A 15051-nucleotide genomic window follows, 5' to 3' on the forward strand; every position below is an offset into this window, starting at 1 on the left:
TTCGGGACGCCGTGAACATCGGAGGCAAGATGGAGGGGGATTTTCCAAGCCGTTGCAGAAGGGCACAACAATGGCGGGATCATCGTTGTCAGCTACCACTAACAGGGTTGCTTACCCTGTTTCTGCAAGCAGGCTGGAGGACAGTAAATTAACTGCACTCAAGGCATATCGAAAAGCTAAAGGGCTATGCTTCAAATGTGGGGGAAAATGGGGGCATGCACACCGCTGTTCTAACACCGTACCCTACACCTAGTTGAGGAGATGTGGGCTCTAACAGTTACAGGCGAAGAAGAGGAACAAACGAAGTTCGTGACTGAGGGTGGCATTGATAGTGATGGGGAAGCAGTGTTGTCCATTTCGGTGAATGCAGTCAGTGGAAGTGAGGGTAATCGAACCGTGCGTCTTTGGGCGTTAATTCAACGCCAACAGCTGCTAGTTCTGGTAGACTCGGGCAGTTCAACGAGTTTTATGAGTGACCATCTGATGGGAAAGGTGACTGGAGTTCAGAGCATACTCGAACCTGTTCAAGTAAAAGTGGCTGATGGGAGATGTCTTTGGAGCAAATACTTTGTACCTGGCTGCCAGTGGTTGTGTGGAGGGATCACTTTCCATACTGACTTCAAATTTCTGCCATTAAGTGGGTATGATATCATTTTGGGAATGGACTGGCTAGAGGCCCACAGTCCCATGAAAGTACACTGGGTTGGTAAGTGGCTGGAGTTTGAATATGAATCGAGAGTTGTACGCTTACAAGGGGTGGTTCCAAAGTTGAGCACCTGCCATCAACTATCCAAGGTGCAGTTAAATTGGATTCTTAAACAAGAGGCCTGGGAACACATATTGGAGTTGAGTGTGGAAGACAAGGGCCAGTTCCAGAACATACCTTTTGAAATGGCTCAGTTGGTGGAAGAATACCATGAGTTGTTTGACAAACCTGCTGGGCTGCCTCCTCCCAGAGAAGTGGATCACACGATACCATTGTTATCTGGAGCCCAACCATTCAGACTTAGACCATATCGCTACACCCCCCAATAGAAAAATGAGATCGAAAAGCAGATTATTGAAATGTTGGAGCAAGGAGTTATACAGCATAGCTCGAGCCCGTTTGCCTCCCCTGTATTGTTGGTGAAGAAGAAGGACGGAGAGTGGCGGTTATGTGTGGATTATAGGCGTCTTAACGCCCATACGGTGAAAAATAGGTACCCTATGCCAGTATTTGATGAAATTGTGGATGAGCTATGTGGGACTAAGATCTTCACGAAACTTGATCATAGGTCTGGGTACCATCAAATTCGAATTAAAGAAGGTGATGAATTCAAAACAGCTTTCCAGACGCACAACGGACATTACGAGTACCGTGTGATGCCCTTTGGACTGACAGGAGCACCCGCCACCTTTCAGGATTTCATGAATAAGATTTTGACCCCCTTTCTTAGGAAGTGCGTGGTGGTATTTTTGGACGATGTGTTGATCTACAGCAGAGACATGGAGGAGCATGTTCTTCAGGTGAAACAAGTGTTTCAGAAACTAAAGGATCATCAGCTGAAACTGAAACTGTCAAAGTGTCGGTTTGCACAGACCACCCTTGAGTTCTTGGGACACATCATCAGTGCAGAAGGCATTGCCACTGACCCAGAAAAGGTGCAGGTTATTCGAGACTGGCCCATTCCCAACAACGTCAAGGAGGTGAGGAGTTTTCTCGGCATGGCCGGGTACTACCGTCGATTTGTCGCTCACTACGGCATAATCAGCAAACCCCTTACTAGCTTGCTCAAGAAGGACCAAATTTTTGTGTGGAATGATGAAGCTCAGAAAGCCTTTGAAGCTCTGAAGGCAGCATTGGTGCAAGCACCGGTTCTCTCCATACCAGATTTTTCACAACAATTCGTAGTGGAAACCGACGCAAGTGGATCGGGTATTGGGGCAGTTTTGCAGCAAAAAGGCCATCCTATAGCTTACATCAGTAAAGCTTTAGGTCCTAAGAACTTGGGATTGTCCACCTACGAAAAGGAATATCTAGCCATTTTATTTGCAGTTGATCACTGGCGCCCTTACCTCCAACATGGAGAATTTTTTTATCAAGACTGATCAGCAAAGCCTAACCCATCTAGAAGACCAAAAGTTGTCGACTATCTGGCAACAAAAAGCCATAACCAAGCTATTGGGTCTCCAATTCCGCATTATATATAAGAAAGGGGTGGAAAACCGTGTGGCAGATGCTCTTTCTAGACGGCCAAACCTATGCACTGATGGTTCCAAACTGCAACTCAACGTGTTAGCAACTTCGACAGTGGTACCAAGTTGGCTCACCGAGGTGACTAACAGCTATGAGGAGAATGAGGAAGCTAAGAGCATTCTGAGTACGCTTGCTGCAGGGGATACAATAGAGCCATTCACTTTGGTATCAGGAGTGATCAAGCATAAAGGAAGGATTTGGCTGGGTAGCAGTAACCAAGTGCAATTAAAGGTGATGACTGCCCTTCATGACAGTCCTATAGGAGGTCATTCTGGGTTCCCGGTAACCTATCATCGCATCAAGAAGCTGTTTTACTGGGCTGGCATGAAAGGACAGATCAAGGAGTTCGTGCAGTCTTGTGAGATTTGCACAAAGGCCAAGGCCGACAGAAATAGATACCCCGGTCTGCTATTGCCATTACCCATACCGGATCAGGCTTGGCAAGTTATTAGCTTGGATTTTATTTCTGGATTACCTACATCCCGACGCTTCAACTGCATATTGGTGGTAGTAGATAAATTTTCAAAATATGCTCACTTCCTAGCCATGTCCCATCCTTTTACTGCTCTATCTGTGGCCAAGCTGTTCCTATCACAGGTCTACAAACTCCATGGCCTACCATTGTCTATCATCTCTGACAGGGATCCAATATTCACCAGTAACTTGTGGCAGGAATTGTTTAAGTTGGTGGGCACAAAATTATGCCTCAGTAGCGCATATCACCCCCAATCCGATGGCCAAACTGAATGGGTCAACCAATGTGTGGAAGCTTATCTTCGATGCTTTGTCCATGGCTGCCCTAAACAGTGGTCCAATTGGCTATCTCTTGCAGAGTTTTGGTATAATACTTGTTTTCACACTGCACTGGGTCAGTCCCCGTTTGAGGTTTTGTATGGCCACACTCCATCCCAGTTAGGACTGTCAACTATTGAACAATGTCAAAGTGCTGATCTGCAAACATATCTGGCAACAAGACAACTTATGCTCCAACGGGCCAAGTTACATCTTCAAAGGGCTCAAGATCGGATGAAAAAACAAGCTGACAAAGGAAGATCTGAAAGGGTGTTTCAAGTGGGACAACGTGTATTTTTGAAACTGCAGCCAATTTGTCAGAGTTCGATGGGGAGCAGATTGAACACTAAATTGTCATTTCGCTATTTTGGATCGTTTCTGATCACAAAACAGGTGAATCCCGTGGCTTATAAACTGGCATTACCAGAAGGAAGTGCGATTCATCCGGTCTTTCATGTGTCCCAACTTAAATCAGCCGAAGAAACTCGTATCACAACCGATGCAACCATGCCAGACCTGCTGCAGGAGCTGAAAATACCCACAGAGGTGCTGGAGTCTAGGCTGCTTCGCAAAGGTAACAAGGTAATACCTCAACTCCTAATCCGATGGTCTAACTGGCCGGCTTCATTGTCTACCTGGGAAGATGAACACGCCATCAAGCAGCAGTTCCCACGGGCTCCAGCTTGGGGACAAGCTGTCTGTCAAGGGGAAGGGGATGTTAGCAGCACAGGGCACCTGAACACCGGGAAGGATGCTGCGATGGAAGAGGCGGACGCTGAGGTTCAGGAAGCAAAGAGGAGCACTCGGGCTAAAAGGCCGAATCCAAAGTATATAGAAAATGTGTGGATGAATTAGGCCCATGTAACGGGCAGCCCATGGCAATTATATAAAAGCCTGGGTTGTAATGGAGAAGAGAGACTTTGGCTGGTGGAACTGGAACACGAAAGAACCGCGTACCTGATCGCGATACGGCTGTGTTGCCGCCACCACTGTCAAAACCCCAGTAGATCTACTACGTAGCTAACAGGTTGCGTCTAAATCGAAGATAGATAAGAGGGAACAGATTCTTTTCTATTCAATTTTAATTAGAGAGGAATTTAATCTCCTCCAATCTTTTTTTATACAAACGCAACCGAACTCGGTCAATCTGGCAAACATTGTCACGCGCACAACGATCACCCGAGGCTAGGACGACTGCAGTCTCCCCAACCGAGAAACTGACTCAAAGGTTATTCCAGACGTGACCACGTACCAGTATATCACATACCATTCCGTTCAGTCTCCAGAAATCTATATCACATACCAGAAACATTTACGGGACTCCCCAACAGTCAACAGCAGGAGCAGCAGACAAGACTAAGACCGTTTGTTTGGTTTTAATCCGTACCGGCTTTTACTGTTTCTACAGTGTTAACAGCTACAACAGTCCAAACAGCTGACTTTAAGCCTTATTTGGAAGAGCTTTACTTCAGGAGTTTTAAGTTTGTTTTAGCTTCTTCTATCAAACAGGTAATTCAAATGGTGTTTTAAAAACATTGTTTTTTATATCTTCTCATAAAGTTACACAAAAATTATCCACCATATCATTAGTTACATGACCTACCGATTTATGTCTTTTTCTCCACCTTCTAATCATTAAAGATAAATAAGAAAACTCACACAATTTAATTGTATTACATAAGCTAGAAGCTATAATCCACATGCAAGTCAAATACTCTTGAAATTTGTCTTACCAATCTGTTGCAAATGTTTTACGATGAAGCTAAAAAATCGAAGCTGCATTTCCTAAATACGAATCTGTTGAAAATATTTCATGATGAAGCTAAAAACAGAAGATGTAATTCATAAAGTAAAGCCTTCCCAGTTCTGCACGTACAGTACTGCACTGAATCCGTACCGTTCATAAACAAGGCCTTAATCCAAAGCGAACATCAACAATAAGCAATGCACAACACGAACACCATTTTTATTCCTTCAAAGGAAACACACAGCGGCACGCTCTTATTTCCGGTGTTTCCACCATCAGATGGTCTCTGCGCCCCAGCACCGGGCGCATGGCTCACGCATGCCTTTGGCAATATACACATAGACCACGCAGTAGAATAAAAAAAGAGAAAGGAAAACCTTGCCGAACTTAACATCATTGTCCAAGAAAACACGGCCTATTTCGTCATCATCATTGTTCCGAGTTATTGGATTTCAAAGGCGGACTTCACTGACTGGCGGGATCGGAGGGGGTCGTCGCTGCACACGCCGTCCTAGTAGCCTCCCTGGATGTAGTCATTGAGCCGGTTCAGCTCCTCCCTGTGCTCGGCCACCACCGCGCGCACGACGTCGCCGATGGAGACCATCCCCAGCATCCCCGTGCCGTCGATCACCGGGATGTGTCTGACGCGGTTTTCTGCGCAGACGATTGGTACAGCGGATCATAACCAATTTTCCAGTGCTCTCACGATTCTAGTAGTATTTTTTCTGACAGAAGAACACGGGCAACCAGGTTACCTGTCATGAGCTGCATTGCCTGCAGGACCTTGGTGTCGGGATTCACTGTGATCAGTTTGTTCTGGCATCATAACGGTTCACCGGTTAAGTTGTGTCCAAGCATCCTTTCGGCACTTATATAGGTCATATCGTCACCAGGTACTGGTCTTATGCTAATCATGTTCTAGCTATCTTGCAAACCACACACACAAAAAAGATTAGTGGGGGTAATACCTCTTCAGTCATGATGTCGCCAACCTTAGTTGACTTGGAAGACCTTCCCTGCACTATGATTTTCCGGAGATAATCTGAAAACACCAAGTCTCAGATGTTAGCCTCATGGCACTATGATCTTATGCATGTCTTAAAAGATTGCCACGCTTACGTTTCCGTTTTCAGAATGCAAGATCTGTCAAGTATTGGTTCTAATCTCAAAAATACCATCTATGTATGCTGATCGAGTGATCGTCTGTATATGGATACTACTTGGTCACATTCAAGTCCAAGATGTAACGTGCGAACAGTGCAGCAAGGCATAGTGAAAAAGAAATCATCATGTGATGTGCCTGAAGTTGGCCCAGTTTCAACCTCCATGCTCGGCAGTGTTTGTACCGCGACGCGTGTGTGTAGCTGAGTACATCTTGTGATACAAGAATACAACAAGTGATGTCAGTTAGCCTATACATCTCTAATAGGAAATTCAGTGTGAAGTGGCAGCTATGATTGTGCCATGTGAAGAAGATCCTATGTTACTTACACGTATACTTTAACTTGATGCAATTTCTGTTGTATCTACTATAAAGTGCTCTAAAGAGTTGAGACTCTTTGATGCCAAAAGTACTATGATGCACAGCTGAAGTAAAAACAAAGCGGAGTTATACATTCACAACCTACCCGCCGAACATACTTCCCTTTCCAATGCGTCGGAGTTTCTTATCACCATAAAGGGGCAGTAAAGTAATATGGTTTTGCATCTAATGATATTTTTCCAATTAAAGGAACAGGAAAAGGCAAGAACTATGAAAACATAGAGAGATGAGAGAAAATTGGGAAACACCTCAAAAGCCCATTGTTTCAAATAGCAAGCTACAAGCACTAGCTGACCAGCTTTATCTTAAATCAAGTATTTATGATCAGAAAAACTTTGGTCAAGGGTGCCAGTTAAATGAAAATGGAGGTAGTGGTACATGATTTTGTATTTTTCCCATCATACCCACAGGCCAAAAGTTAGATGCCAAGAGTACAGAAATTTGTTCATCACCTCTCTCAGTGACAATGCCAGCGATTGATTTATTCTGTCCAGGTTTGACAACCACCAAAGCTCCCACGTTGTGCTGAGTCATCTGCAAAAAGTTTAAGGTACCGAAAGGTAGCCTTATCATTTGATGCATAACCATTGACTCTGAAGGAGTTAATACGATCATCGGGAAGTGAGGACATACAGATTTGACAGCGTCATAGACGCTATCCTCTGTGGTGCACCAGAGCCAAGATCCATCAGCACTCTTCCCTTTAGACTTCAAGACATCTGCTACAGTGGCAGTTTCAAATCCACGATCCTCTAGGCGAGCAGATGAAACTGACATGAAACGAGAAAAGGCAGCAGGAAGCATTGCTGGCTTGGGAGCGCTGATGTGTTGTAGAACAGCATATTTAAGAACATTGCCGTGTGACCTGACGGCCTGCACTGCCCGTTGCATTTTCTTCTGTGTCACATCATAATAAAAAACAACAATCACATCATTTTGAATTATAAATGATTAAAAGATGATTTTTATGCATCATATCAATTTGCTTACTGCTTTAAATGCTCAACCTATGAATAGTGCACTAAACCAAAATCTCAGACAACATATGTTCGGCATAGAATCCGTGACAAGAAACATTAGCCTCAAAACAGCATCCAACTCAAACCATTTCATACAAGCAGAAACAGAAATGGAGAGATATTAACATGGCATATAAATGAAAGTAAGTTTTTACCCGTATTCAAGGAAAAAAAAGAAAGTTTTTACCAACATATATCAAGAAGCAACCAGGCAGTCAAGGTCATTGATCAAGTTGCACCAAGTAATTCACCTTGTCAGAAGTAGGGGGAGTCCAGTACAAAGAAAAACAGAGACAAGGAAATAAACAAATACTTATTGCTTGCTCTCAATTTAACAACAATGAGGTGAGCTTGGTTAAAATAAGGATGTTTCCATACAAAGCAAGTTCACGACCATGAGCTGGTCTAGACTCTAGACAGAGAAATGGGAAGAAAGCAATACAACGATTGGATAATTGAAGGTGCTTCATCAATAATGCAGGCACGGCACTGTTCCAGATAAACAAACAAATCCTATCTCAATCATAGTGGAAAATTCTATTCCGATCTTTTTAGGAACACAATACCAAAGGCAGTTCGTTTTTCAAATTGCTGCCATCATGAAAGGGATGTCTAGCATATCACTTTGTTTTCTGACGAGTAAATAGTGGGAGAAGAAAACAACTACACACCACCACCACCCGATAACAGAACCAAATACTTCGTCTTGCTAGCAACATGACGACATGCCATATTGTACCTATAGATCAGCATCTGTGCTGACACAGTATTAGCAACATGCCAGCGATATATTCAGCCAGTCACAGTGCCACTCAAAATATATTCAGCTTGGGCGCAGAGAGAGAGAGAGAGAGAGAGAGAGAGAGAGAGAGAGAGAGAGAGAGAGAGAGAGAGAGAGGTAGTATGCCGTATGCGTCGACACCTTTTGGCAGGCCTGTATTCTGGATTTCAGACAATTGAGCCCACTAATGTATTACAAGAATATAGCATGGACTGGGTCCATGACATTGGGTTCGGTTTTCTGTCACTATCAAACCAATAAGGAATCACCACCAAACAGAGAATCCAAATAATGGCGTCTCCACTCAGGACACTGAACTCCATACACGAACTCGACTGTCTCCATGACATTTAATTCGGGTTTATGAAATCATTGCAGATACGAACAAACGAATCATAAACTCATGCCTGTCTCGGAAACAATTCTGAGCCAAGTAGAGTTTTTTGTTTTCTTTTAACAGAAGAAGAAGAAGAAAGTTTTAAAAAGCAGTAATGCAGCAGGCCGCCTCACCGATACAAAACTGAAATCTCTAAACAGCGCCAACGGAAAACAAAGGAAAGAAGGAAAACTCCACCCCCTCCTCTATCAGAGGCTGTAGATACAAACTCGATCTGCATCTACTGCGAGGGGAGGGGTAAAAAGCGAATAAGCAGTCTATGTGCACCGATAAAGATACCAAACGGAAGGCATCGATATTCGATACGGTGCCTCAGGCCACAGCTAATAGCCAAACAAATGAGAACATGGATCCTCTAGCGGGGAATGAACAGATCAGGCACTGAATAGCCAGAGAAGCGAAGTAGAACATGTCCTTTCGTCGTCTTTCGTCCCATTTGCTACCCAGCAACGTTCTCTCTTCTTTTCTTTGCCTAAAACCTCATCTCCTTCTACTGTATAAACCAAGAGCAGAGTTCCTCGCAGAGGAAGAGAGCAGACCGTGAAGAAACCAAGGGGGAAAAAAAGGGATAATAGTCTTCTCACAAAGCGAGACCACCGTAAACGTCGAGCTAGCTTTCCTCGCGGAAAAAACTTGTCTTTTTTTTTTCTTCCTTTTGGTACGAAACGGGCGAGCAGATACGCTAGCTCACGTTCTTTTACAGCGTAATACGAGCAGGAGCAGACCATCCCGTGTAGAAATCTAGAGCGAGAAAGCCAGAAAGGACGCTCTCAACGGCAACGCACGGGTAGCTGTAGCTTAGCTTTACCCCGATCCAAAGCAGGTAACACTAGTTCCACCGGAAACGCCTCTCAAGGCTCCTCTAGACTTGCAGAGCAGGCAGAGTTCACGGTTGGGGGGGCATCGATCTCCCCCGTTTAGCATAGGCTTAAGCAAAAAGGGTGTTGGGTTCTTCTGGTGCTTTACCTGCTCGAGCCGAGCGGAGCCGAAGCGAAGCCTGCGCCGCAGTGGAGAGACGGGGTTGGGGGTGGTGGGGACTTGGGAGTGGAGTGGAGGAGGAAGATGGAGGAAGGACACTTGTTACGCTGGGGAGGCGAGGGTGCGTGGCGACGAGCGCTGATTTAATAAAAGCGACGAGCCTCTGCGTGTGGGGAGCCGTGAAGTCATGTGCCGCCGGTCTTATCCAGATGGCCCTGTCTCCTCTTTCGCTTTTCCTTTTTTTTTCTTTTCTTTATGAGTCGAATAATTCTAAGGTAACTGAGTATACGTTTTTTTATAATAATAAATTGATTAAAATGTAAATTAACGGTGGTTGTGACTGATTTATTTATCTCTTTTTTTCGAAGAAAAAGATTGATTTTGTTTATCAGGAAGTATATTTTTTTCATTATTTGACAGAGCTAATGAGGAGCAGCCGGGTGGCGCACCTGCAGCACTGCGCAGCGCTAGATTATCCATCTATCTATCTTTTTTTTTTGTTCCGGCTTGTCAGCGGTCAGTCAGCCGTTGCGCACCGGACGGTGAGCAGAAGAAAACCACGGGCCGAGAAGTGAAGTCCATCGCTGTTGCGCCTGCGCGTAGGGAGGAGTCCCGGGGTGACGAAGAGCATGCATTGATGCGCGGAGGCGGAGCAACGGATCCCGGCAGTGGGCAGTGCCTACCACTACTCCACTAGCGTAATAATCAATCATGACTGACCGCAGGCGCCAAGGATTAGAGAGGACGCAACCCAACCCACAAAAGGACAGGGCACAGGAGGGTGGCTCCGTGGCTGGCGGGGCAGTGCACGGGGCCAGACAGGGCCGGTGCGCGTCGGCGTCGGCGTCACGAGCGCGCGTAAACAAAACAGGCGTCGCCGTCCCGGTGCCTCGTCGGGTCAGGAACCGGGCGGGAGTCGGGACGACGACGAGAAGAACAGAACGGGATGGGTCCTGCGTCTTCCTGGGGGCGGGACGCCAACAGATGGAGCGGAGGGACGGTGACGGCGGCGGGCGCGCGTGACGTGACGTGCGACCTCTGATGCCGACGTTCTGCCAGCCCAGCCGTTGGTGACACGGCTACCCACTCCTCCCTTCCTCTCTGAGTTTGTCGTCGCTGTTATTATCCGCTGCTGGTGGTGGTGGTGGCGCCGAAAATATCTTGGCCGCCGCCGCCGGCTGCATTGGATCGTTCATCTGCGCCTGTGTGGTCGCGCCAAGCTCGTCCCGTCCGTCTCTGGCCCCTACTGCTCCTACGCGAGCGTGCTGTTGCCCTCCCTGAATAGCTGGACCGATTCGCTGCGTTTTCACTCTCCACGGCGATGGTAACGCATTCGGCGGATTCCTAGCCCCAAGACACCGAAGCAGTGACGGTTTCGCTTTCACGGCTCCGAGTCACGGAAACACACATCGCTCGGCTACGCTAGCTAGCTAGTCTTGTGTGGCACTACCCACTAGCCACTTCCCAGTTCCCACCGACGAAGTTCCGTACGTGGACGTCGTGGCTGCCGGCAGCGTACACGGCTTGGATTGGATTATCGACGTAGGCTGCAAGGTGCGAGTGCGTACGTAGCAGCCTCGCCTCGTAGTAGTAGTGTAGTACCCATACCGTGCCTGCCCGCGAGGCCGCGACCACGAGCGGCCGAGAACGCCGGGGACCAGGCATAACGGCGGAGGGAGAGGGAGAGGAGGGAGGCCGGGCCGGTAGACTCCCAGCCGCGGAACGGGCGGTTGCCGGCCGTGGCCGCGCCACCACTCCGCCCTCAACGTCGGCGAGAAAGCTTATCAGGACGTTACTTTCTGAGCCCGCAGAAAATCGCACATGGTTTGGTTTGGTGTAAACCAGAGTGCTAATAAAGGGCCTGTTTGGCATGGCTCCAGAGCAAAACTCCAAGGAGGAGCTGGCCAGAGCATGCCAAACACCCTAACTCCAGAGTTGTAAACTCTATGGAGTTTTTGGAGCTGCAGTACAATTTTTTGGAGTACCTCTTTTGCTGCTCTGAAAACTCCAAAAAAGCAACCTAGTAATGGAGTTTTGAGTTATTTACCCGCCATTGCCACTGGTTATGAGAAACAATCTAAACTCTGGAGCAGAGCTGCTCCACCCAGAGTTTTAGAGTAGAGCTGCTCTGGGGTGGAGCAGAGCCATGCCAAACACACCCAAACTCAGGGCACACGGCGTCGCTTTTTCTTTAGGGCTATTTTAGAAACTTAATGGAGTGTTTGGTTTGAGGAATGATATAGTTCATCTTCTTACTTTTTTGTTTGGTTTATATAATGGAGTGAGTTAATCTATCACCACCTCATTTCTCATAGTTAGTTGTTTAGTACTAATATGTAAAATGAAGTCATCCCACTAAATTTGAGGAATATACCCATGATGCACCACTTCATTTTAGATAAAGTGATTCATCAAACCAAATACCTCACAAATTTCATAAATTTTCTTCTGTATTTCTGGCAGCCAATTTTCTACTCGATACCTAGAAATCCCGAAGAGAATTTAAATTTCCAAAATTTGGTAACTCTACTTTTTTAAATAATTTTATTTTTTAAGGGTAGATTTTTTTATAAAAAAATAGAGTTACCAAACGAGCTAGATTGAGCTTTTCTTTTCTTTTGGTGGGAGCATATTTGCGTCTTTATTGCCGCAGAAACCAAAACTCTCCCTGTCATTGGACAGATGAGTAATGCAGCGGCTGCCCAGCCCACAGCATAGGTGTGTTTGGTTTCTTATTCCATTTTAACCTTAAATTACCAAATACAGAAAATAAAATAGAGTTTTAATTGTTATATTTAACAATTTAAAGAATAAAGTGAAATAAAATTAAGTGATTAAAATTTAGTTCTTAGAAACCAAACCCCTCTATGACACTGACAAAAGTCAGCAGCGCAGTACACAACTACAAAACAGGTACCACCCATCAAGCGCAAATTCCACACGAATCAATTTTTTTTTTTGAAAAGCAATTCCCACTTTCCAAACAAGACCTAACCGCCTAGAGTCAAATGGGTCCCACATTTCAGTGGATAGAGGGCGCATCTCAATCATTTTGCATCCATACTGCTCTGCCCACTACATACACGAACTGCACTAGTTTTGCAACAACCCGTCAGGAAGCCGCAAATTTATTACTCCCTCGGTCCCGAGTTTGTCTTTCCAGATTTACCCTAAGCTAAAATATTTAAACTTTAACCAACAATAGATATAAGATCGAATTATTTTAAACTAATATATATATATATATATATATATATATATATATATATATATATATATATATATATATATATATATATATATATATATATCTACTACTATTGAAGTGCCTATTGTAGGCGTGCACAGGTGCATGTTCTGCCGCTTGCCGCTGGCGCACCCCGCATCCCGCCCGCCTCGCCCTCCCCCGCGGCAATCTCGGCGCTCGCTCTCCCCAGCGGCAATCTCGGTGTCCACCGCCGCCTCATAACACTCCCGTCTCCCACGCCATACGCCCAAGACCGAGCCGCCTAGATCTGATTGGGTTGGCTCTCGTCGCGGGGGCGAAGGGGAAGGGGGAGGAAGAACCAGGAGGCGTGCGTTCGTCCAAGATGCTGCAGCTGCTGATGGCGGCGGCCTTCTCGGCGGCCCCGCTGACGCTGTACGTGCCGCCGGTGCGCAGCCTCATCCTCTTCGTGGAGGCCATGGAGGTCGTCTGCCGCGACTGCGGCCCCTACTCCCACGACGTCGTCGCCCACTTCCGCGTCGCCCTCTCCCGCGTCCTCGCCGGCCTAGCCCAGCCCATCTCCGGTCGGTGAGAGCAAGTGATGGATCTGTTTATTTTTAGAAGTAAGAAAACCACATCAGATGACTGGTGTAGAGATTTATGCTTGCAGGCTACGGTGGATCGATCTAAAGGCAACAAGACTGAGATATCCAAATCTGAGCTCATACAGAAGAGTGCATACTGTAGGGTTTCAGGTAAATAATATCTGTTGTAAAACAGTCTTTATTTTAGAGGAGCATCAGCGATTTAGGTCCTCAGCTTACTGAATAACCCTATCTGATATTGGCAGGACGGGACATGGATCTTGTTGAACTTTCTGCCTATGGAAATGTCCGGCGAGGGCCAGATTCAGGGGGCTGCAAAATCCAATGAAGTAGATATATCTGAATGGCGTCAAAGTTCGAAGTAGTTTCCTGAGGCTCAATGGAGAAAGCTTGATTCATTGTTCTGTCAAATATCTCCAATCATGTTTATACTATGTAGCTTAACACTTCAAGTGATTTACCCCAGAAAATAAATCGTGATATATTTGAATCAATGATTGTCTGCATTCATACTCAGTAACACCAGCCCCACCTGTCCTGAAAAACTGGACAATCCGCGATGTCTCTCCAGTGAAGACCACATTTACCTATCCCGGTAATGACAGGTTGACTGGGTATTTTGTCTGGATATTGCAAGTTTTGAAAACATTAACACCTGCAGGTTGAGTCTTAAGATGACTACACCAACCACCCAATGAATGTACCTTTCCTCCTACTGCAGCGCCGAGAATTTGCCATCATGGATCATCTAGAAACACTAATGGTAGTACAAACTGTACCTAAGTTGTAGGTTCAGTTCGTTAATATTGTGATACTGACAGATAACTAATAAGTAGTGTGCTCAGTTTAAATGTTCTGTCGCGGTACTGTATATTCTTATAAGTTTTGCTTTATTTTTTGTATTAATATTTCCATTGATTCTGTCAGTATTTCAGAACACATTCCAGGGATTGACTATCAAGGGTGGTATGTTAGTTGAGTCAACCTAAATTGACTATCAAGGATGAGGACGCATGGAGCTGTATGATATTAAGTGGCAACACACAGAGAAGCAATATCCGTATCAACCATGATTATGCCAATGAATCGACAGTGACTGGTATAATTGTGAGATTTTTCAGCATGTCCTGAAATATTTACAGTTTTATATCATCATTCAACTTTAACAATGAAATGGTACCAATCAAACCAGCACCTGGCACTAGGGGTGGAAACGAGCCGAGCTCGGCTCGGCTCGCTGCGGCTCGTTCATGCAACGAGCCGAGCTCAGCTCGGCTCGGCTCGCCCATCTGGCGAGCTTGCAAGAGAGGCTCGACTCGTTCCTGGCTCGTGAGCTGGCTCGCTGAGCCAACAAGCCTACTCATAAATGTAGATCTGCTCTCTAAATTATAATATAAAATCTTAAAAATATTTTAAATTAGTAAAATAGATATATCACTAATATAATATAGATAATAGATTAATTTTGTATAGTAATCTCAAATAACATAAAATAATTGTCAACTCGGTACTAATATTATGTACTAACTATGATTTTATGTAACAAATTGTTGTTGGGTCGAGCCACGAGCCAGCTCGCGAGCTGCAGCGAGCCGAGCCGAGCTAGCTCGCTTTTTTCACGAGCCACAAAAACAGGTTCGGCTCGGGCACGTTCTGAACGTTAAGCCGGTCCAAGCTGAGGCGAACTGCTACGAGCCCGAGCCAGCTTTTTCCAGCCCTACTTGGCACCCTAAGGGCCAATATACACG

General features: G+C 45.6%; 2 protein-coding genes across 4 annotated transcripts; one reads left to right on the forward strand and one right to left on the reverse strand.

Moving 5' to 3' along the window:
• Positions 1-4710: 4710 nt before the first annotated feature.
• On the reverse strand, positions 4711-9789 carry LOC100283846 (uncharacterized). Of its 3 annotated transcripts, none has more exons than NM_001412592.1 (6): positions 9482-9789; positions 6952-7212; positions 6771-6852; positions 5744-5817; positions 5531-5591; positions 4711-5429 (listed from the first exon to the last, which is right to left on the reverse strand). In NM_001412592.1, exons 2-6 carry the CDS (start codon positions 7207-7209, stop codon positions 5287-5289), a joined length of 618 nt encoding a protein of 205 aa, NP_001399521.1. In that variant the 5' UTR covers positions 7210-7212; positions 9482-9789; the 3' UTR covers positions 4711-5286. The 3 variants fall into 3 exon arrangements, with proteins under 3 accessions (NP_001399521.1, NP_001150216.1, XP_035823481.1); NM_001156744.2 differs by having other exon boundaries at positions 6952-7215; XM_035967588.1 differs by having other exon boundaries at positions 4967-5429; positions 6952-7215; positions 7589-9661.
• A 3023-nt stretch (positions 9790-12812) lies between these two features.
• LOC118476173 (uncharacterized) lies at positions 12813-13797 on the forward strand. The gene is made up of 3 exons (XM_035964377.1): positions 12813-13282; positions 13369-13453; positions 13549-13797. The coding sequence occupies exons 1-2, from the start codon at positions 13084-13086 to the stop codon at positions 13386-13388; spliced, it is 219 nt and encodes a 72-aa protein (XP_035820270.1). The 5' UTR covers positions 12813-13083; the 3' UTR covers positions 13389-13453; positions 13549-13797.
• Positions 13798-15051: the final 1254 nt, after the last annotated feature.

Source organism: Zea mays, chromosome 1 (genome assembly GCF_902167145.1).
Source record: "Zea mays cultivar B73 chromosome 1, Zm-B73-REFERENCE-NAM-5.0, whole genome shotgun sequence".
Lineage (NCBI taxonomy): Eukaryota > Viridiplantae > Streptophyta > Magnoliopsida > Poales > Poaceae > Zea > Zea mays.

Excerpts from the sequence above, each read along its gene's own strand:
- LOC100283846 (NM_001412592.1), bottom strand. The coding sequence starts at position 7,209 with ATGCAACGGGCAGTGCAGGCCGTCAGGTCACACGGCAATGTTCTTAAA. Across the intron at positions 6,853-6,951 it reads TCTATGACGCTGTCAAATCT|ATGACTCAGCACAACGTGGG; the intron begins GTATGTCCTCAC and ends AACTTTTTGCAG. Across the intron at positions 5,430-5,530 it reads GGCAATGCAGCTCATGACAG|AAAACCGCGTCAGACACATC; the intron begins GTAACCTGGTTG and ends TCGTCTGCGCAG.
- LOC118476173 (XM_035964377.1), top strand. The coding sequence starts at position 13,084 with ATGCTGCAGCTGCTGATGGCGGCGGCCTTCTCGGCGGCCCCGCTGACG. Across the intron at positions 13,283-13,368 it reads CCTAGCCCAGCCCATCTCCG|GCTACGGTGGATCGATCTAA; the intron begins GTCGGTGAGAGC and ends TTATGCTTGCAG.